Source organism: Eleutherodactylus coqui, chromosome 12 (assembly GCF_035609145.1).
Source record: "Eleutherodactylus coqui strain aEleCoq1 chromosome 12, aEleCoq1.hap1, whole genome shotgun sequence".
NCBI classification, from domain to species: domain Eukaryota; kingdom Metazoa; phylum Chordata; class Amphibia; order Anura; family Eleutherodactylidae; genus Eleutherodactylus; species Eleutherodactylus coqui.
This window is the reverse complement of record NC_089848.1, coordinates 47,423,636-47,448,145: the sequence shown is the minus strand read 5'-3', so window position 1 is coordinate 47,448,145 and position 24,510 is coordinate 47,423,636. Positions and strand designations below refer to the sequence as shown.

General features: G+C 41.2%; 1 protein-coding gene across 3 annotated transcripts in view; it reads left to right on the top strand.

The window, feature by feature from the left end:
- The window catches only part of TGFBR2 (transforming growth factor beta receptor 2), a 70,533-nt gene extending 51,737 nt beyond the window's left edge, over window positions 1–18,796 (top strand). For all 3 annotated transcript variants that reach the window (XM_066585174.1, XM_066585176.1, XM_066585173.1), the window contains 5 exons: window positions 1,157–1,347; window positions 2,790–3,598; window positions 6,146–6,287; window positions 9,644–9,771; window positions 12,281–18,796. In XM_066585174.1, the coding sequence (XP_066441271.1) occupies window positions 1,157–1,347; window positions 2,790–3,598; window positions 6,146–6,287; window positions 9,644–9,771; window positions 12,281–12,460 (1,450 nt within the window). In that variant the 3' untranslated portion in view covers window positions 12,461–18,796. The remainder of the gene's footprint in view (window positions 1–1,156; window positions 1,348–2,789; window positions 3,599–6,145; window positions 6,288–9,643; window positions 9,772–12,280) is intronic.
- Window positions 18,797–24,510: the final 5,714 nt, after the last annotated feature.

Here is a 24,510-nt window from a genome sequence, read left to right as displayed (position 1 = left end):
TGGACAGGGGGCCCTTAGTGTAGTATTTCTCCACCAAAAGTGTAGGTGGGCCGGGCTCACTTTCAGGTAATGCCCTGGTCATGCCCAGGAGGCTACAGCCATGCCCATTTGAGCTCTGAACCTAAAACTATTTTTTTGCTGCCGAAACAAGGCTTGCACATGCAATTGTTCCGAGAAGGTATCATGAAAACTGCTGAGCAGAAACTGGTAGTGCTCAGGAGCTCAATGGAAGCTCAGTGGTGGGTGTGTGCCCGCTTGGGAGCTCGGAGGTTGGTGTGTCTGTAGCCTCAGAGCTGAATGCTCACTCGGCAGCTCAGCTCTGAGCTCAGGCCCGCTCGAGCACTCGGCTTGGGACCTCCGAGATTGGCATAGCTGTAGCCTCGGGGCTGATCGCTCGCTTGGCAGCTCGGCTCGGGACCTCCGAGATTGCTGTGGCTGTAGCATCTGGGATGATCGCACGTTTGGTAGAGCAGCTCAGAGCTCGGGCCCGCTCGGGAGCTCAGGTCAGAAGCTCGGAGGTTGGCATGGCTCTAGCCTTTGGGCTGATCGCTCACTCGGTAGCTCAGATCGGACCTTGAGAATCTGTGAAGTTGTGTGTGTGGGAGCCAATCAGGAGCTTTTGCCAGCTTTGGGCATGACCTGGGCGTTACCTGTAGCCACACTTCCAGTGGAGACATACAACACTAATACCCATTGTGTCTATGGCCCATGAAGCTGCTGTAAAGTGTATTTCTAAATGCTTTTAACAGCCGCTCAGGACAGATGGCATCCCTCATAGTTATGTATAGAAAAGGGAATGCAAAATCTACAATCAGAAAATTAAAGTAGATTAGAAAATGTGTGTGTTTCACAATCAGGTTTTAATTAGTGAAAAAATTTACAGGTGATATATTCCTTTTAAAAAGCATCTCTCACCGGACATTGGTCTATGTTTTGGGGCATTTCTAGAACTTCCTACTAATTTGCAGTCAGTAAGTTGAATGCCTGATGTGAGCATTTAACAGAATATAGTTGAGTCACGGTTGGACTGTAAATGTTAAAATAACATTCCTCTTCTTATTTAGTAATTTGTGATGCTAAATTCCTCAGCATTCTCTGCATTGTATATTTTTTTATTTTGAAGATGTTTTCTACCTTTTTTTATTTTCATTCTAAGGAGAAATAATGGTACTCACATAACTGAAGAAACGCTGTGCCACGACCCCACACTACCAATATACGGCTACATGCTCGATGACTCTGAAAACAAAGAATGCATTATGAAAGAGAAAAAGACAACAGAAGGAGTTATGTTCATGTGCTCCTGCGATGAAGAGGAATGTAATCTGAACTTTATTTGGGAAGATGGTATGAACTTCATTATTAAATTTGATTATTACTTTTCTATATTAGTTTTTGGGTTCATTGTCCTCTCATTTGTCATTCGCCTGGGTTCAATAACTCATTATAATCACCATATTTGCAATATGTTGCCTTTGCAAAACTTTATTTTTAGGGTTTTATTTGCTAGAAGATGATTATAATTTTACTTAAACTGTAATTTATTAGTTAAAATAACCATTAAAGCTCTTTGTACGCAACAACAAATGGGTAAACACGAGTATGGAGATGACAGAGGAAAACCATTATTTCTTTGAACAGCTCTGTCAGTTCTCTTAGGCTCTCCTTGGTAGACAACATAAGATAAAGATGATGACATCAGGTATATAAAGTGATTTATGACCTGATTTAGTCTTTTCATAGAGAAAGTCAGTGGGTCCAATGTCAGTTCTCACAGTGTGATAGACAGGTCTCCATGTCAGGAACGCTATCTTTTCTTCTTAGGTACAGCACCTAGAAGGTAAGTTGAGTGAGACTTATAAGGCCATTCATGCTCCTCTTGGTAATATACAAATAAGGGAGATGGAACAATACCTCTGCAGCACCACCTATTGGAAGGCAGCATTCCTTCAAGTCAATGTTAGACTCTTTATACAAGCCTTGTAACAATGACTGGGAATTGAAAGCATACAAACTCAGAGTTCCCCACTCTATTACATGATGCATTTAGGTATTAAACACATGGGCGTGTTTTGGTCCCATGAAAATCACAGCCGCAATATGGGACACAATGAAACCATTGATTTCAATGCTTTCGTTTTCACTATTGGGATTCTTGCGCCAGTACTCCATGCGAGAAAAAAGTAGGACTTGCCCTATCTTTCTCACATGTAGTTTCTCTACTTCTAAGGACCTATCTTCCTGCTTTTTTCCCCAAACTTGTGCGCAATAGTGCAGAGTTTGAATAGTCAAAAGAAAAAAACTCGGGTATCTGCGCTACTAAGCTTGCTAGTGGCGAGTGTATTAGCGCATGCGCCCATCTGTTTAAGCCCTCAGGTGGAGAAGCCTCTAAGACCTGACAGAGCTGTTAGCTTGAAGTAACATGGTTTATTCTTGAATCTTATGTACCACAACCTAAAAAGGATAAACGTACTACTTTGTATGGATGAATCCATTTTTTTAAAAGCAGAAACCGCTTTAAAGTGTTATTCCCATCTCATAAAGTAGGATGCACCATCACTGTGTGATCAATGGGGGTTCAACCTCTGGGACCACCATCAAACCTGGGAATTAAGTGCCCAATCGATAGTTAAGTATTGCGGCTCCTTCACTGTTTTACCCTAAGTAGTCTTTTTTTGTCTATGTATTCATGAGTACCAGATGAAATACAACTCAATTAATGAGTCAAGTTAAAAAGTAATGAATATAAATAAAAAACAATTATTTGATATTTTCTTTTTTTTTTTCAGAAAAGGATAAAGATCCTGTTTTTTTATGGTCAGACACAACATTTGTGGCACTTTCAAGTCTACTTCCCCCAGTCATTATTGCAGCTGCAGTGATTGGCATTTTCTATTGTTACCGTGTCTATCGTAAAAATAAGCTCAGCAAAAAGTGGGAAAAAAACCCACCATGTATGAGACACCCGAATATGGACTGCAGTGATGACTGTGTCATGATGATTGATGATGACCGTTCGGACATAAGCTCAACTTGTGCCAACAACTTGAATCACAACACTGAACTACTACCCATTGAGCTGGACACTCTTGTTGGTAAAGGACGTTTTGCAGAGGTGTATAAGGCAAAACTCAAACAAAATACTTCGGATCAGTTTGAAACAGTTGCTGTCAAAATTTTTCCTTATGAGGAGGATGCATCCTGGAAGATGGAGAAAGAGATCTTTTCTGACATAAACCTTAAACATGAAAATATTTTGCAATTCTTGACTGCTGAAGAAAGGAAGACCGATGTTGGCAAACAATACTGGCTAATCACAGCTTTCCATTCCAAAGGCAATTTGCAAGAGTACTTAAAAAAGCACATCATTAGTTGGGAGGACTTGTTACAGCTTGGTTGCTCTTTAGCTCGTGGTGTGGCACACTTACATAGTGATCACACACCCTGTGGAAGACCAAAGACACCAATCGTTCATCGAGACTTGAAAAGTTCAAATATACTTGTAAAAAACGATCAAACCTGTTGTGTTTGCGACTTTGGGTTATCCCTTTGGCTTGACCCATCTTTATCAGTGGATGACCTTGCCAATAGTGGGCAGGTAGGTTACATAAGTAAATATTTTTTATATACTGGATATTACCGATTAACATGACCTTTTACAATGTACTACAAGCTTGTTTGAGTAGACCACTCATTCTTTCTTGAAATCCATAGTGAGAAATTGTGTATGTAGTCACTATCTAATATACCCCTGTTTCATGTTTTAAAAAAGTAAGTGAAACGTGATTTGATAATGTTGTAAAAGAAAGCAAGATAATCAAGCTCCATTCTAATTCTATTCCACCATCTTGTCAGCACTATGCATCAAATCTCTAAAGGAAGTGGGGTTGCCATGCTATGTTGACACTCCTCTTGATAGGCCCTTTTTTACATCATAGATAGAATACAAAAGTCAGAAACAATGACTTTATTCTTAGGACGAGGTCAGGGAAAGTAGCTGATGAGAATGTTATTTCCCTGCTATTGTTCTGTCTTAAAGAGGTATTCTCATCTCTGGTATTTATGGCATATCCACGGGAAATAAATGTCTAGTAGATGCAGGTTCCACCTTGGGATTGGCACCTGTCTCAATAAGTCCTGCCCCCCGATACCATTCCAGCTCATCTCCTTCTGCTTAAGGTGGACAAAATTATGGAAACAGCTAACTGGCCACTCGACGTTGTTGCAGTAACTCCCATAAAACTGAATAAAAGTTCCAGAAACTGAGTAGGACAGAAAGTTGTGTTGTTTCATCGTCCAAGAAATTACAGATACAGCATAGAGCAACCAGTTTAGCGGTTTCCATAATCCACCTGTTTGTGTAATCCACAACGTATGCACTAGTATTACCATCTCAACCATGTATGGCTGAGATGTGAATACCACTTTACACCACAATAGTTTCAGTTTATAAAAAGAGAGATTTAGTTCATAAGATTATATTAGAAGTTGCTATAGATAAAATTCAGGTTTAAGGGGTATTTTGGAAAAAAGATGTTATCCCCGATCCTGGGTATAGGGGATAACTAGATGATCACAGTCCCATGTCTCACTGAGAGAGTAGCAAATAAAAGGAGTAGCAGCATGCATGTTCGGGCACCGCTCCATTCATTTCAATAGAAGCAATGAAAATAGCTTAAAGGGGTTGTCCCGCGCCGAAACAGGTTTTTGTTTTTTTTAAACCCCCCCCCCCGTTCGGCGCAAGACAACCCCGCTGCAGGGGTTAAAAAAACAACCCGCACAGCGCTTACCTGAATCCCGGCGGTCCGGCGTCTTCATACTCACCTGCTGAAGATGGCCGCCGGGATCCTCTGTCTCCATGGACCGCAGGGCTTCTGTGCGGTCCATTGCCGATTCCAGCCTCCTGATTGGCTGGAATCGGCAGTGACGGGGCGGAGCTACACGGAGCTACACGGAGCCCCATTCAGAAAAGAAGAAGACCCAGACTGCGCAAGCGCGGCTAATTTGGCCATCGGAGGGCGAAAATTAGTCGGCACCATGGAGACGAGGACGCCAGCAACGGAGCAGGTAAGTATAAAACTTTTTATAACTTCTGTATGGCTCATAATTAATGCACAATGTACATTACAAAGTGCATTAATATGGCCATACAGAAGTGTATAGACCCACTTGCTGCCTCGGGACAACCCCTTTAATTCAAGCACATGGTTATCTTCACAATCCCATTCATTTTAATAAGATCGCCGAAAATTGCCAAGCGCTTCCATTTGTCATTCTGCTATTTAAGCTCCAAAATTTGGTGTTAATTAATTTTACAATATATGTTTATAGTATTTTACACCTCCTGTTTACAAACATTATGACTTCATGCTACCACCACTAGAGGGAGCAATGGAGCTTAGTGCATACTCTCTTTCTTGAATTCAGTGTAAAGCAGTATACAGTTTGTGTCTGAGTTCCCTCAAGTGGTGAATGCAGAAACCTGCATGTTATATTCTAAAGAAATATTCCAGTAAATTGACCCTTTTTTCAGTTTGCATCCACCCATGGATGGATGGGTGAAAACTGATAGAACGGTTGGTGTCCAACCGCTGAAACCCCCACTGATCCCGAAAGCAGGGGTTCCATTTCTCCACTTTTTCAAGTCTCTCCAACACCATCCCCACCTGTATCATGGTAGTTCCATGGAGAGCAGGCCATGCATGCACGCAGCCACTCCATTTATTTCAGTGGAGCTGTGATGAAAATAGCCTAGAATAATGCCCTTTTTGGAAACTGCCATGATACAGATCAGGATGGTGCTGCAGAGGTGAGCGGAAGTGGAGCAAATGGGACCCCATGTTGTGATTCATGGGGGTGCCAGTGGTCAGACCTCCACCGATCAGCTAATTATTCCCCTATGCTGTGGATAAATTCATTTCACTGGAATACCCCTTTAAATGTAGTTTTTTGCAAGGGACGTGGACCTTTGTAACAGAAAAAAACATGCATTAACCATGATCTAGATAAATTGAATAACGCATCGATTTACAATTTTGAACTTATATTTAGAGTAAAATAATCCCCAAACGTATGTGCTTAAGTTAGCGTTGCTTCATGTTTCTTCAGTGGATTACATTTGAAGTTCTCAATGCTTTACCTACAGGTTGGGACTGCTAGATATATGGCCCCAGAGGTCCTTGAATCAAGAATTAATTTGGAAAACATGGAGTCATTTAAGCAAGCAGATGTGTATTCTATGGCACTTGTCCTATGGGAAATCACATCTCGCTGTAACGCAATTGGAGGTAAGTGAAACGTGGATGAGTCTGTTGTGCTTTCATTATTGTGGTGCGGCAAAGAATGATTCACCATTTATCTGTGATATAAAGAATAATGCAAATGTTAATAGTTCTTCATTATTCTACTCTCCTAAATACTTTGTTGCTCCATCCATCCATTCATTCACTAAACAAAGGAAATGACGGCCTTTGAGGCATGAAATTTGCTAATAACCATCAGAAATGTATGCAACTTGCAAAAGAAACTCCTTTAAATCCAATGACTCACTGCAAACACTAGGGTCCCCAAAGTGCTTAACTGGGGCTCGAAATGAGATTGGAGATGAATGCATCTATATAAATGCCCTTTTTCTTGGATATAGAGAAAATGTTTGCAAAAATAAAGCATTTTAACATCACCTTTTCTCCTATGGTGTCAAATAAGGTAAACTGAGGTGAATGCATTAGTAACCATGTCATACAAATTCAAATGTATATGTTTTGTATCTTACCCCCGCAGTGTCTTGATTTTCCAAAACAACATGAGTTGAATCCATCTTGTTCCTTGATATTTTCATTAGTCCTCAGCAGTAAAATACTTTAGGAACATTTACAGGAGCCGTGGCCTCTCGAGGCCCTGATGCGTAAATTACTCTGCTGCGAAACATTACTTAAAGGTTACAATAACAAACTACTTAAAAAGGGGAATATATTTCAAATACTGTACTCCAATGTTATAATGTGACACGCTCAAAGTCGTCTACACAATTACTACAAATTGCATTAAATATGCACGTTTTTATGGCGTCTAATAAGATGCAATACACTTTTTGTTTCTGTTTTCAGCCTTCTGTAACAACTCTTTTTGTCCTTTATATATTATATATCTTTGTTGTTGATAGCTCTGCTTGTTATACATTTTCTTAATTAAAGGGGTGACTTGGAACTTCAACTTTGGTGACCTAAAATAGGATGGCCAGCAGTTTGGGATTGGTGGGGGTTCAACCTTCAGGAGCCACAAGATCAACAAAATAAGGGCAATAAAGGAAATCCTTCATTGTTTGGATATGTAAAGTTGCGAGTCCATTTAGACAGACGAATGTCGGGCAAAAAAGGCCCAACGCTCATCCCTGTGTGCCCTCGCTCTCGTGCTCCTGCACGGAAGCAAGTAGTGCTAGCTCGCTCACAGAGCTCCCCCAACTCCCACCCCCTCCCCTCTCTTTTTGTGCTCCCCCACCCTTCCCCATTGACTTAACATAGCAGCCGTTCAGTACTGTATAAACAATGCTGCATAAATTATGGATGATAAGCTGATCACTCAGTGTTCAGTGTAAATAGCGGCCGTTCAGTACTGAATGGCCGCTATGTTATGTCAATGGAGAGGGGCGGGGGAGCGTGAGGAGAGAAATCTCCTCCAGCCCCTCTGCTATGAGCTAATAATACTAGCTCCTGTACAGGTGCATGGGAGCTAGTATGTGCGGGGACAAGCATCGGGCATCATTTGCCTGACATTCATCTTGTCTAAAAGGGCCTTGAGTCTCCTTTTACATGGGACGATTGTCGGACACTTAAGCATCTGACAGTCCTCCCAGTGATAATGGCTTCTGTGCTGTCTTACAAGACTGATGATCACTCAGTGAATGGAGGTGGAGCATGTCAGAGATTGCTTCCACCTGCCCTCCTCCATTCACAGTAAACAGGCAGTTGTTCATAGATGAATGACTGCCTGTTTACATTTGAGTTTTATGCCTGCAGAAACTGAATGATGAACGATAAGCAAATGAATTATCCTTCGTCATTCTGTCACTGGTAGCCTTTGCACAGAATGATTAGCATTCAGATTCCCACAATCCGGTGAGAATCTGAATGATTGTTCCATGTAAAAGGACCTATGCTGTAGCTGTTTCTGGCACTACAGCTACTTTATTGTGACCATCAGTGGAGGCCCTGAGTCCTTGATAGCATAAGACCGATCAACAATTTTAAAGTCTCAGAGAAGCTCTTTATAATTTCAGTCCTGAGTGAAGTCTTTTCACTAGTCATAATATATCATGTGTGAAGGAATATTTTGCCGCAATATATTCAAATAGGACATTTTACAAGGGATTGTCTAATATAATCAATCTAAGGCCGCTGGTCAGGTGATGCCACTTCTAAATCACCTGATCAGCAGTTTGGCACTCGCTTAGGCTACCAGGTGAACTGTGACAGAGCACAATGTGTTGGGAGATGCAGGGGCATAGCTAAAGGCTCATGGCCCCGGATGCAAAAGTTTATCTTGGGGGCCCCCCAACTTCTCTTAATCCCTTAACGCAGAGGTGTAACTTGAAGCTCCTGGGCCCTAATGCAAAACCGGTAACAGGGCCCCCAACTATAATGCTTTATTCATAGTACTGGGCTCCCTATGTGGAGAAGAGAAGCCTTATGGGGCCCCTAAGGGTCCTGGGCCCGGGTGCAACCGCATCCCCTGCACCCCATATAGTTATGCCAGTGGGGACATGGTAGGGAGTGCTGTAGCTGCTACAATCAGCTGTTTTGGTTGCAGAAATGCTGTGGAATTTTCCGCTGTGCTCCGTGTGACCATACCCTTGGAAATGCAGTATGCACTACTATTGTGTGAAATACACTCATTATAGTATATAAAATTTGGTTAAAATATGGATGTCACTATATATTGTCAGTATTGCCATTAGTATTTGCCTCCCTATTTGTATTAATTTTAACTTTTTTTTATTACAATATTTCCGATTTCGCCTAGTAGAAAATAAAACCAGTGACAGCAAATACAGGTCCAATACTGATGACATCACTGATGACATACAGTGACAACATCATATGTAACACATCCACATTATAGGTGCATATTACAGCTGTGGGTTCACTACTTCAAGTACGTCCATTGCAATAAGATGCATGAAATTAAGAAAACCATAATCACTACATACATCACTAAATCTCCTATTGCTGCGTAACCACATAGAACATTTTCTCATCGAAGCAACATGGGTTCATTTAGGGTTCTTTGTTTTCCTTGTTACGTTCAGTCCTATAATTTTTGATCTTTTAATGAGAAATTTCTAGTATACGGCAGATTAGATTCCCAATATACATCTTGTAAGATAGGGAAATTTCAGACCATAGATTAGTCATCAAATCTCATAGCAGTCAGTCATTTTCTCTCTTTATATCTCTGATCAGTAACATTTTATGAGATAAATTGATGTTTGTGTCAGATACAATCTAAAAGATTACAAAGGGAATCCAACTTGAAGAGTTTTTTTCCCACCAAAAGCAAGATTTCATTCAATGAGGTCTCAAGATGACTTGTAAATACATAAGTACATAGCCTAGTGAAATAACCAATATACAATTTTGTTTTTCAGAGGTAAAAGACTATGAACCACCATTTGGCTCCAAGGTACGAGAGCATCCATGTGTGGAAAGCATGAAGGACAATGTCCTAAGAGACAGAGGTCGACCAGAAATATCTAATAGCTGGTTAAATCATCAGGTAAGATTTCATGTATATTTGCAGTGATGTACTGGGTTCACACAGGGCGGATTTGCCACGGTTTTGCCGCGTTTTTTCCGTTGCTGTTTTGCTGCAGAAGAACTGCTTCTGTGGCAAAACCGCTTCAAAGGTTAATTTGGGCTTGCGGATTTTGCTGCAGATTTTCGTGCGGAAAAATCCGCAAGCTGTTTTTTCTGCAGCGCTTTTTTGCTTTTTGCCACGTATTTGGTGCGGTTTTGGCTGCGTCCATAGAGGTCTATGGAAAAAAAAGCGCTGCGGAAAAGACCAAAGAATGAACATGCTGAATGTTTTAAAACCGCGACGCAGTTGCATTTCCGCACTGCGGCTGTGCGGAAAGAATCCATCCTGTGAGAACAGCTTTTTGGCAAATCTCATTTGTGCTGCATTGCACTGCAAATGCAACGGTTTTGCCGCAGTGCAGATATGCAACGGCAATCTGCGGCAAAACCACAGCAAATCTGCCCTGTGTGAACCCAGGCTAAAAGTTTTAGTTGTAGAATATGAAAAGTTAATATATAAAAGATGTCATAAATAATACATAAAAATTAGAGATGAGCGAGCGTACTTGCTAAGGCAAACTACTCGAGCGAGTAGTGCCTTATGCAAGTACCTGCCCGCTCGTCTCAAAAGATTCGGGTGCCGGCGGGGAAGAGCGGTGAGTTCCGGAAGTGAGCAGGGAGGAGCGGGGGGAGGGGGGGGGGAAGTGAGAGAGAGATCTGCCCCGCGTTCCCCGCTCTCCCCCGCCTCTCCCCGCCCCCCGCCGGCACCTGAATCTTTAGAGACGAGCGGGCAGATACTCGCATAAGGCACTACTCGCTCGAGTAGTTTGCCTTAGCGAGTACGCTCGCTCATCTCTAATTAAAAATCTTTCTTTTTTATTTATTTTTTTTAAGTCAATGGTTTTTTATTAAGAAATGTAAAGCCTCCATTGACCTAAACAAATCTGCTTATCAATCAATACTTCAAACATAAAAGTATCTGATGCATGTGAGCACATAAAAGATTATCTTGTCACTTGTGATATTGCAAAACTCAAAACATTGACATGTTTGTTCGAAAAAAATCTAGGAAAACAATACTATTTTGGAATTTACATAAGGTATAGTCTTTTGAGACGATCAAAGGGGAGGAGGGGAATAAAGCGTGAAGGAGATATAGCAAGGGGCGAGAATAACATAAACTGGGAAAAGCAGAATAATAAAACAACAAAGTGAGAGAAGATATATTAGGGAAGGAATTGAGTAATCCATGGATTCCACGCTTCTTGATATTTGGATAATGTGTTATTTCGAAGGGCTAATATTTTCTCGTGTACACTATCTTCTGAGATTAAGTGAATTAGGTCTTTGACAGACGGTTGGTCCTCAGATTTCCACTTTTTGGCAATGAGTAGTTTAGCACCCAATAGGATATGGCCTGTTAGTTTTTTGAAAGATGGGTTGATTGGATTGGAATGGATGAGCAAAAGAGCTAATTTAGGATCAGTAGGTAAATCCTATCTTCGGAGCAGCTTGGCCGCACGTTTTTCTGTTGCGGCCGGTGCTCCCATAGAGGAGAGCACGGCCGCAACGAAAAAAAATGAACATGCTGCGGCCAGGGAATCTTAGCTGCAATGCCGCCTTTGCTGCAGTGGTTTTGCCATCCCATGTGGGTGAGAAATCTCGTCCACATGGCTGGATAACCCCGGGATTAGCGACCGCAGGAGGATTTTCCGCGGCGAAACTCCAGACGGAATTTCCGCGGCAACTTCGCCCCATGTGAACCCAGCCTTACAATAGCACAAAGAAAGATCAAACAAAGTTCACCTGCAAAATATAGCATTTTTATATTTTCACTAGAGATGAGCGAACGTGCTCATTTAGGACAATTACTCGATCGAGGATTCTTTTTTTCAAGTAACTGCCTACTCGGACAAAATGATTCGGGGGCCGGTGGGGTAGCAGGGGGGAACAGGGGGGAGCGCTCTCTCTCTCTCTCTCTCTTTCCCCCTCAATCCACCCCCGCTCACCCCCGGCGCTCCCCGAATCTTTTCGCCCGTTTAGGCAGTTACTCGAAAAAAGCGATGCTTGATTGAGTAATTGCTCTAAACGAGCACGTTCGCTCATCTCTAATTTTGACACTTTAGTCATGCCAGGATAGGTCATCGGTATTAAAAGGGATTATACGCCGGGAATAGCCTTTTAATTAGATGCAACTAAGCAAGCTAAGTTATCTTTCTGATAATATCCCATAGATGCCACAACTGCCATTAGTCTGATATCCTCCATCGAAGTACAGAAATAGTAAAACTAAGTTTACATGACACTATTTAATATGTATTTTCTACAGTTCTCCCTCGATAAATGTGCCATGATAAGATTCTAGGGTTGAATGGCAAATTCAGTTCTGTTACATTGAAGAACGATGTGCTTGTAGAAGAAAAAAAAGTGAAGGTATTTATAGAAGCGCTAAAAATGAGTCTATATTAACTGATGTATCTTTTTCCCAGGGTATTCAGCTAGTATGTGAAACCATCACAGAATGTTGGGACCATGACCCCGAGGCTAGACTCACAGCCCAATGTGTGGCCGAGAGATTCCATGAAATAGAGCATCTTGACAGGATCTCCGAGAGAAGCTGCTCGGAGGAGAAAATACCAGAGGACTGCACAGAAAATACAAACAAATGAAACATTGCAGAGATGTCATCTTTGGGGAACTGTATCACTGCAGCGAGTGCAGCTAAGGAAATCACTTGGAATCTATGCAATAAGCCATTCACTCCAGGATGAAGTGTTTACGACTGGAGCAATATCCAACGTGCCTTCCAATTTGAAAACTGGCATTGCCATACGGTGATGATTTAAGGATCCATTGATATGGTGATCATGTAAGGATCTGTTGATACGGGGATCATTTAAGGATCTGTTGGGACATTTTGTTGTTAAAATAGCCATACTTAATGTGCACTTTATTGTTTGTATAAACTACACATCGGCTTTAATGTATGGACACATTGTCTAAGATAAGCCAAAAGTATATTACCAGGAAAATGGACAATGCATAGAAAGAATTGATTTATTATGAAATACAATATTGTGATAGAACTGTTCAAAAAGTCAATGCATAAGCTGGGGCCGGTTGTGTTTCTATGTTACTTGTGTAAGACTACATTTTTTTTTAGTGAAATGTCTTATTTTAGAGTCACTATCTTTCTACCATTACTTTATTTTCCGTTTTGAATGAGTGAGGTATTTGGCTTTCTTCCGACTTCTGCAGTGAAATATTAGAGTTTATGGAACCAGTGGGGACTGCTCAGTGACCAGCATGCATAGCATGGCGGTCATATTGCAGGGGTTAATTTTTATTCTAAATCCAAGTAAAAATGTTCTTTAATATTTTCCTGTTCTAATCCAAATTATATCTCCTTAACCCAACACATTATTATGGAAGAGGCTCAAAGAACACACGATGCATACAGTAGCTACGCAAGACAATGAGATGTGTTTTCAAGGCACGTCTGGTTCATACCTCTTCAATGATGTGACTTGTTGTCATACAGCATGTTACAATAAGCCAAACCAGCTTAATGTTGATCACTGTTATATATGTATGTCTTGGGATCACAAGGAATGCATTGAAATATATGAAATAGGAGAAAGAGAAAAAGCACTGAGTTATGACTGACTCCGAGGGTGATGTCACAACAGGACCTCTTCTTGGCAGACTGGTTTTGCGGGGTGGTTTGCCATTGTCTTCCTCAGTCATCTTTTACTCCCCAGCAAGCTGGGTATTCATTTTATTAACCCTGAAAGGATGGAAGGCTGAGTCAACCTTTAACCGGCTATCTGAACCAAGCAGGGATTGAACTCCCAACCTTCAGGTCATGAGCGAGAGCTTAGGACTGCATTTCTGCTGCCTTAGCACTCTGCACCACACGAGGCTCTCGAAAGAGCAAAAAAAGTGTCATTAATTCCACTTCTTTGTAGTCTTGGTCTACTATCTAGTCTTAATAGCTACGTTTTGTTTCATTTGCTTAAAAGGTGAATGTGTATTTGTCTTTGTGGAAAGTGCATGGGCATTTTTAGTGGTATGCTCTAAATATGTGAAACACAAAGATCTGCTTTACTACTTAGAGTGGCTTTATATGGGATGACTGTTATACACTTGGGAGCCGTCCCAACAATTATCGCGCCTGTGCTTTCGAACAGGAGTGCTAATCACTCGCTGAATGGATGTGGAGCATACTGGAGAGCTCTTCTAGCCGCCAATCTCTACTCAGAGTAAATAGACAGTCATTCATAGATGAACATTGATTGCAGAACAAAGGAACGTTTTATAAGGTGCTGTAGGACTAGAGATGGGAAGGCCTGGAAAAAAAACTGAAAAATTGACAGTTTTTTTCCAAAGCCATTTTTATGTTCTATAGTTTGGATACCATGTCATAGACATACAATTGGAAAAAAAACATATTTTACAGATTTTTTTTCAATTTTTCTGGAAAAAATGGCTTTGGGAAAAAAATCAGCTAACTTTTTGTTTTTTTTTCCAATTTTTTTCATTTTTTTCCAGGCCTTCCCATCTCTATGTCAGACACTTACATGCTAGACAAGCCACACACAGTATTCAGATATTTTAATTTAGTCTTACCCTACCATAAAGTAACACGTGTTACATTCAACGTTACATCTTGGAAGCTTCTTGCTTACATACATTCTAGAATGACTGTAAATATGACTGCCATGTGGGTGGCTGTGGATAAGTTACCATATTACAGTAGTTATGGGTAGCAGAACTGAAACCTAATGCAAAGTAGCAGTGGAGTACTATGGAATGTTGTAGATACATCTAAAAAGATACCATTAGTGAAGCCTGGGTCCACCATGGCTTTCACAATAAAAGACCTCGAAGCGTTGGGTTCTGCTTCGAGATTTCTGCTATTAGAATTCTGTAACATCATTATTATAGAAATGTATTCACATTTTTGAGGAAGGGAAATCATTGGGGAAAAAAGGAGCAAGCTGTGGGTTTGCCATTTTTTTATACATGCAACATCGGGAATGTCCTCAGAATGGGACTTTATGCAATGTAATGCACAATTACATGTACATTTAATCCAATGCATACACTACTACTAAAATAACTCCATACCCTTTATGTATAATGGAATATGCTTGTTATATGCAGTAACACAATTAATATAATAAAATAACTTCACTTAATGTGCAAAGTTATGTCGCACAAACTAACAAAGTATAGATAACCAATAATGTTACAGAGGATATTGGTAAAGTGTGATTGGTTAGCGATAAAGTCAAATAAGGCAGCTCTAATAGTAAGGGCTTATGACATAAAGCCATTACTATCACGTAATTTCAGTATCAAACAATTTGTATCAAATGCATAATGTGAAGGTGTCTATAAGAATGATGTAATTAGTGTCCCACTTCTGAGATTCATGAGCTATCCTCAGGACTATTACGGGAGTATTATACAGAGCGTTACTAACAAAGCAGCAGCTTTCAGAAGAACACCAAGCTCGGTGGGGGTCTTGGGCAGTGAATCCATGCCAATCTGCTATTGATGACTTGTCCGAAGTATAGGACATTAATCTTAGAAGTGGTAGGGACAACTCCTTTAACCTTTTCCAATTCACTGTCTGACTTCTTCCTACATTCTGATTGAAGCCTGTGCAGCTCTGATGTCGGAAGACGTCCGGCAGGGTATTATATTGACAGCTGCTTTGTTGTCGGGGGGCCTCTCTGGCATGTCACATATTGCAGTATTGGCTCTAGCCAGCAGATGGCGCATTGTAAAATGGCAGAAAGAGAAAGTCCACTAGGAAACCCTGAATCCAAAATTGGATTGGAAAGGGTTAAAGCTTTTATAGAAATTGTGTTTTTGAGGCATCACAAACCTAATTGGAAAAGTCTAGGGCTTCAGATTTGAATAGTGTGGAACGATTTTGGCCTGCTATATTTCAATATTATGGGTTGCTGTTGTTAGTTGTTTAGTCGTTCACGACCCTCAACGACCCTAGAGACGAGCTCCCTCCATGTTTTTTGGTTTTGCACTGTTTCTTTCAGTTGTGTGCTCTCCATGCCAGTATTGGCTTTGACAGTATCAGCCATTGTGTCCTTTGGCGCCGAGTCTTCTTTTGCCACTGATCTGTCCAAACATTACAGATTTTTCTAGCAACTCTGCACACATTATATGGCCAAAATATGTGAGCCTGAGCCCTGTCATCTTGCCCTCCATGATATATCAAGTCTTATACAATTCAGGACTTCTCTGTTTGTTACTCTCATCATCCGGGGTATACACAGCAGCTTTCGCCAGCACCACAGCTCAAACACATCAATCCTCCTTCTATCAGCTTTTTTCACAGTCCAGCTTTCACATTCATACATGGCTATGGGGAAAGCGGTGGTTTGCACTATCCTGCATTTAGTTGTGATGCCGATATCCTGACTTTTCCAGATTTTTGTTATATCCTATGTTTTATCTCTGGCATAGATTCCCCATTGTAGTCAATTTTCGAACCAAGGAATATGAGGTCTCGCACGTATTCTATGGCCTCGTTGTCTATTTTGACTTTTTAGCCTTTTTTTTCAGTTGAGAGCTCTTTCATAGGGTTTTCAAGGTAAGGATTTAACAGGGTGGGTCACCAGGTCTTCTCCCAACCCTCCCCATTTATCCGGGCTTGGGTCTGGCGTATGGAATGACGGCTGCGTTGATATTATGGGTACCATTGGAAATAAGATGCAAATGACAATCTATTGAATCAGAGTTCATTTTACTATAGTTGTAGTGTAGTTGCTAGGTTTTTGCAGCCGCAAAAAGAACAATTATGCTTGGGCTTCCACCAGCTAAGGATGACCATCACTAACAGTGGCATGCTGTAAACTTCCAGGTCTTTAAGAAAACATATAACAATATGTTTAAGTACTGTATAGCACATGTGTTCACATTAGGGCACATTTTGGCAGCATGTGAGCACTGCGTGGTACTGCTATTTGTCATGCATGCAGCTGTTATATTGGCATAGTATTGGAACTATTATTTGAGCATTACTATGGTAGTATTACGCTGTCTGGGCACTAGGAAATTGAATCTCACCAGCCATGAGATGTCAAAGATTTTCATTGTAATTTATGAGAAAAGTTGCAAAATTCTGTACAAATGTGGCATGCAGCAAAATTTGTGACTTATCTGCTTAAATAGTGGCATAAAGGCATTGATAAAGTCCTCCCATTGTCTAGTTATCAGTAGAAAAAAAACTGTCAGAGAAACCCCACCAAAATAAATAATTTCAGATGGTAAAGTGTTTATGGAAGGCTTCTATACTTTATATACCATACTTTTTTGGAAAACTCCTGTCTAGTCCATATCCACTTGCATAATATTGTCATTTTAGCAGAACTGCAACTAGAATATGAAAATTATCTCGTTTCTACTACCCGTAGTCAGGCAGGTTGTAGAACATTATTTTTTTACCATCATTTACAGTATTTGACTGTTACAGTACCAGTAAAATGATACTTTATAGGATGACGGGTTCATCTATGACTTTCTACTGCAGGTTTGATGCACTATTCACTATTGTATTATGATAACAATGATTACCAAAAATGAGCATATCAGTATTTAGTGGAGGAAGGGGGTGGAACTGTGGTCATAGGAATATTTTATTATGTTTTCCGACATTCATTTTTTTGGCCTGTTATTTAGGGCTCAGTCAGAGTAGCGTTTTTTTTTCACGCATGTACAGGTGCATGAAAAAAACCGCAGAATGCATTTATAAAAATGTGTGATCGAAGCTTTAGATAAGTTTTTTATTCGCACTTGTTGTGCGGTCACACGATTGTAAAATTCGCATATATAGTGCAGCCCCATTGAAAGCAATGGAGTGGATTTCTATCCCCTGCTGTGGCTGTGACAGCTGCAGCAGGGGATTCCTTCCAGGAGTTTCATCTGGTTGTCAAGGGGCCCGGCAGCACTGTCACAGTGTTCAGTGATGAGGGAACTCCCTGCCGGGAGGAAGGAAACCTCTGCCACAGCTGTCATAGCTGTGGTAGAGGAGCGCAATGCTATCCCATTGCTTTCAATGGGGCCAGCGCTGCTACCACCCCATTGAAAGCAATGGGATGAAGGCAGCCCCCACATGGATTTTCAGGGGCGGGGTGGGCTTGAAATGTAGGCCCTACCCTGGAAGTAAGCCCTAGCTACAGGAAAAAAGATAATAAAATAATACATTACCTAGAAGCGCTCCCTTTGTCCCCTACACTCTTCTTCTTCATGTTCCTCCTGGAAGCTCTGCCTCTGATTGGACATTCTGCTGCTATTCGGCTGGGAATGATCAAAGCGCTGAGCCAATCAGAGGCAGCACTTCCAGGAGGCTGGGATTTGTCAATCTCCGGCCATAAGAAATTGAAGAAGCATACCGGGGACCCGGGGAGAACATGCGATGGAGCCGGACAGTGCTTCTGGATGATGTATTATTATTTTTTTCTTCTGTAGCTAAGACTTATTTAAGGGCTTTGACAGTAGAACTTCCTAATGACAAAGTTGCATAGATTCGCAAGAAGACCACGTTTTTGTTAGAATTGAAAATGCTGACTACCTTTTGCCGGAGCGAATTTTAAATGCTTGTAAAAAATGGACATGTGACTGCTTTCATTGGAAAGCATTGGTTCTAATAGGTGCATTTTAAAAATGCACCTATACATGCGTTAAAATTTCACTCATCTGAATGAGCCCTTAAAAATTGTATTCCGGTAATAAAATGACATATAATAGTAAAAAAACTTTTTGACTGTGCAATCCAGTTTGAAACATGTTTGTTAATACCAAAGAAAATTTTATTTTGTATTAAATGACCTTTTTTAATTACGTTTCCAGGATATATATATATACTGTGTGACATAGGAATGTGAGCTATATAGGTATTTCAGGATATTTAATTGTTTGTTCTTGTGTCAATGTATATATGTATATAAAATAAATAAGACTATAACTCATTATAATTTGGTACTATGATTTTTTTTTCTCATTTTAAATTTGCAGCTACATTTTCTTAATGTTGGATACTCAATCACTTGTGACTGAGTCTGAAGCTAGCCAGTAAAAATTGTTGATGTCTTAGGACATCTACTTCTATACTTCATGGATACTTTTGTACAGAGTTGTGTTCTGACATATCTAACCAAAGCCCAAAAGTTGCAATTAAAAGAGCATTTACAGTACTATACATACAAACCCAGAATTACCATTTAACTTGTATAGTAATTCTACGCTTTTATGTATAAGAGCTTTACATCGTGATTGTTCTCAGTGAGAGGAACGAAGTAATCTTGTAGATATGATAACTTTTAATGGCTGCCAAAAATACACGATGTTATAGCGAGCTTTCAAACCTACTTAGGGTTCTTCTTCAGGCTTAATGAAATAGATCCAAAGAGGCATACATATATACACACATACATATGAAAAGGCACAGACCTGGAGTGATTAATTTAGTATAGTAAAAGGCTATTTCAAATCTCGTCACAGAAGAATTTGGGAGTACAAGTTTCTAACTATGTTTGTTACTCTCAAGAAGGTAATGAACCTTGAAGGGGGCTTCTTGCATCAGTGGAGAATATCAGAAATCTGTAGCAGAGATGACACGCTAGCCAGGTGACCCCCTAACACCAATTTAAGACCATAAAACTTTCACATGCCTTATCAGTGGACTAATTAACTATTTACTGCTCTGCTCATCCTGTTCTGGTATTGTTTTAACTGCAAATTAATCTCCTCCCAATTCTTCTTCTTTTTCTCTTTCTTATCCTTCTCCTATTCTTGAGAAAAAGCCGAAGGAAGGACAAAGAAGCTTGGTGGCTCAGTGGTTAGCACTGCTGCTTTGCAGTGTTGGGGTTCTAGGTTTAAACCTGACAAAATACAACATCTACATTCTCTATGTATTGATTACTTTTATGTGCTTGTTGTTCCCCTCCTCCTCCAGAGTAGGCAAAAAGAGAAGAAAGAAGAAGCTGCAACATAGTAGCTAGCAGTGTTGGCTCATAGCACTGGAGTCCTAGGTTCAAGTCTGACCAAATACAACAACTGCACCGAGTTTTCAATTTGATGCTGATGTTGTCCTTGGTTAGTTTTGAACCACAAGCACTGCAAGGCAACAGTGCCTACTACTATTACTGCTCGTCTTAATTGGCCGGGCAATAAAATCATTATGGTTTTTGCAAAATAAAATTAGTTAATGTAAAGTGATTTTTGGCAACACCCGTGGGAAAATGGAATTTCCAATAATTCCTGCTGCAATGGGAAGCATGCAGCCAATCAGCAGGCAGGGTGCTTTGCTGATGTCACTAAATGTGTCCTCCATCTTGCATATGGGCAGTACTTTCATTGGATGCCTGCCTCACATGACCTAACCATATATAACATAGGCACAGTGTAATCCGTGTCCATTTTATAGTTGAGCACAGAACAGAGAAGCAGCATCAGTTTTATATGCCTATATAACACATGGTCTCTTGTCAATAGGGACAGATATTCTACAGAAGATGTATTGCTGCTGCATGTAAAAGCTTGCTTACCAGCAGAGAAGTTAAATGGGTTTCTATTGGAAACAGCAGAGAAAATTGCTGCATCAATTTTAAATGCTTATACGAAACATGGTCTGTACATTGGTGGTGGGTATTTTTCTGCTGCTCTCAATGTACATAGCAGAAAAGTAGACAGACAAAATACGCTTTGGCGTGGGTAATATTGTAGTTATCTGTTTGTAGTCTCAAACGTCGTCCAAAGTTGCCAGTCCGGCCACTCCGAATTATTTTCAGACCCTATGCAGTTAGCAGTAGGGTTTGGGGAATTTAATTACTCTATGCCAAACAGGAACAGCTAATAAAAATACAAGCTATACTATGTGGTTTTCTGTTCTAACACATCCTACAACCCAGGGATTGGGGCTTATTTAGATGATGATGATTTTTTGTTAATCTAAAACAAAAAGAAAATCAAACAGAGAAACAGCAAATACATACGGTGTGTGTCAGTAGCCTCAGACATAATTCAGAGTCACCTATCAAGCAGCTACATTATCTACAGGCCTTACGCAGCTAGCAGCAGTTTTCTGCATAATATACAGTCAGTCAGCTGATAAGTTACATAAAACTGAACAAAAAAGTGAACCAAAGAACCCTAAAAAATAAATAAATGAAAAGGAAACCTGAAGAAAGCAAGTGTTACGGAACATGACAGTGGTGGAGGTGGTAAAGGACAGGCCACATTGGCACTTTGAGCCGCTTACCGTACATTGAATCAACAGCTCCACGTTCTGCAGAAGGCAAAACAAGCCCTTTGCCATCCACTAGAGGTCATTCCGGCTGTACCTTGTATCTGCAGCACACAGATCAGCTGTAGAGTGGATGACACAGAATGCCTCAAATACCACGTTTCCTCTACCTCCCAGTCACAGGCACAGAGCAATCCATCTGCACCAGTCGGCAAAGGTCAATCTAAAAAGGGTTTATGTAATTGGATAAAATAAACGGACAGGTACTTACTTGGGAGACAGATCTGATGGGCACCCGGACTCCCCTTATTATCCAAGGGTGCAGTGTAATGAAGTCTTGTTTGGTTTCTCAGGAGTTACGGGATTGGATACACCTATGCTTTGAAAGAATTATTTATTTTATGAAAAACAATAAACAATCGTACAGGAACAGTGCACACGTTTCGGAGTAAGGCCGGATGCCCACGGATGGTCAATCGCTGCGGGATTCGCGGTCAGATAACCGCCGTGAATCTTGTAGTAATCGCCATCCATAGACATGCTATGTGAATAGATTCTCTCCTACCCACGAGCGGAAATCAACTGCGATTTTCTGCTCGCGGGGGAGAAACGAAGCATGTTCTATTCATTGCGGAAAATCGCACGGACGGCTTCCATTACAGTTAGTGGAAGCAGTCCGTCCATCGATACTCTGTGCTGTAAGTGGATGTATCGCGGGAATCCGCATCACAGCCCAGCGCCGGCGTGTAATGCCCTGCACTGCGCATGCGTGCCAGCTGAGACACTTGTGCTGGAGGTGAATATGAGGTCTCTGGGGGGGCATCGGGTCTGATTCCGCTGCGAGATTTCACAGTTGGATTCCCACCCAGCCGTGGGCAGGAGGCCTAAAGATCTCCTTTGTCAAGCACATAAGTTACAATGACTAAGGGGTAATATATATATAAAGAAGCAGTTGCTTGGGGATGGCCATAATTGCATACATAAGATTGGCGCAAGCTTCGTGAAACATGGCACCCAGGTGTGCACCTCGGCAAAAAAGGTACCAACATCAGGCTTAGTTCCAACGACTGGACGTGACCGCAAACGCCATGATAGAAGCACGTCCCCCCACGTGCAGTTCAATAACATGATGCATGCGTCCAGTGTGAAAGTCACATACTTTATATGTACTTGAGAGTAAACTAAACAAAAAACAAATAACAGTCCAAATGGCACTATAACAACTTAATAGAAATAAAAGCAAGGACAACCTAGAATATGAGGGGATTACTATGTATTTGAAAATAGTAGATTAGGTTGGGGGTATGCAGTCTTAATAGGAATACAAATAAATATAAAAGAGATTGTATATGAAAAGGGACCCACGCATTGAAAGCTAACATTAGACTATAGATCATATGATGAATGGTATAGAATATGCATAAAAAAGTTTAGAGTAAAATAAAGTAATATTAGTAAAACGGACTCACTAGGAGAGATGAAGAAAGGAACAACTAAAAAAGATATAAAACTCAAATATATAAACAAAGAACAAAATGTATATTGCAGCACTTCCTAAACAATTACCCAGCTTTACAACCACTGCTGGAAAAGGCCAGAAAACTGCTCACACTTTCGGTGTTCCCACCCAGCTGTTCGGGAAACCAGCCAACTGTCTTATCTGGGATGTGTCTACACAATGGAATTCCACATTGCATATGTAGCAGAGGCAATTATGGAGTACTAGATGGTGTATGCCATTAGTCTACTCTGTATGGAGGTTGGTCACTTGATGCCTGTGGAGTGGTTGCAGATTAAAGACGTGTGCAGTTGTAGCCTGATTCACCGATCAGTATCCAAGAAAAAGGCATAGAGTGGAGCAACCTTTACTAAGGCTATGGATGGAGAAAATAATCTTCGTGCAAAGACAGGATAAGTTGCTGTCTGTCCACTAATCACCAAACATATAAAGCAGGGTGTAGTAACTGGGCTGAAGAGAAGTAAAATGTCATGAACTAAAGGTTCTGTTTTTCTTTTTGGTGTGGCAGGAAACCTCTCTCCCCACGGAGTCTGCCTTTTCATGCAGCTGTTTTGGGGGAAACACAATAATATTGGCTGTTTTTAATCATCTAATGAAAAGAAATGGGTTAATCACTCATTTCAATATTCTCTTTTTTATTACGATTGTTGCGCCTTTAGTCCACGACTTTCTACTTTTCTTCAGCACCTAGTGGTATGACCTCAGGGACAATAATGTGTTGTTGTCACAGGAGGAGAAGGAAGGGATACCAATCTCTCAACTGCCTGGCCAGTCCACCATTACTCAACACCGCAAAAAGGGTGGCTTTGGGCAAGAAAGGGGAGGCGTCTTCTCCATTCACGTTTCTCCAACCATGGGAGAAATATAGAAGAGGAGGAAGAAGAAGAGGGTAATAATATAGGTCCAGAAGCAGGGGAGCAGTTAGGCAGCTTGAGCAGAGAATTTCCCCATTTCCACTTGGATGAATCCGTAATGGATCGCAGCTCTGCGGCTTATATCGGATGAGCAGAAAGCCACCACAACAGCACCACCACTGGTGGCAAAGGAGGTCTAACAGAGGTGTGGAATAGTTTTTTGAGCCCGTTGCAGCCTGCAACAACAGCACAGGTTTGAACTCACAGCCAGCACTTATCCATTATGGTCAAAGAGTAAGGCCTCATTCAGACGAGCGTGTTTATGTGCGTACATAGGTGCACACAAAACTGTGCGTCCACATATTTGCCAAAAAGCATGTGAATGAAGGCCCGTTCCCATTTCTTTTAAATGGGGCTGCCACTGTTGCCGGCGGCCACGTTGAAAGCAATGGGCTGCCGGCAACCCCTGCAGTGATATTCAAGGGAAGGGCTTTAAATATAAGCCCTTCCCTGAAAATCATTCTTAGCATGTGTAAAAAAAAAAATATATATATACTCACCTCTCCGCCACTGTCGGGGCTCAGGTGCGTCTAGCCACTTGATCTCCCTGCACTGCTCTGAAGCTCTTCCAGCAGGCCGGGATTTAAAATCCCCACCTGCTGAAAGGACTGTCTCTCATTGGCTGATTGGTCACAGTGCTTAGCCAATCACAGGCAGCGCTCGGCCATTCATTGAATTCCAAAAACCAATCACAGGCAGCGCCCAGCTGTCATTCAATGAATGGCTGAGCACTGTCTATGATTGGCTGAGCACTCAGTCAATCAGACACAGCCCTTTCTGCTGGCAGGGTTTTTAAATCCTCACCTGCTGGAAGAGCTTTAGAACAGTGCAGGTAGACCAAGCGGCTAGCCGCACCTGAGCCCTGCCAGCGGCGGAGAGGTGAGTATATATTTTTTTACATTTTTTACACATGCTAGGGATGATTTTCAGGGAAAGGCTTATATTTAAAACCATTCCCTGAAAATCACTGCAAGGGTTGCTGCCAGCCCATTGCAGCCCAAGCAATGGGAG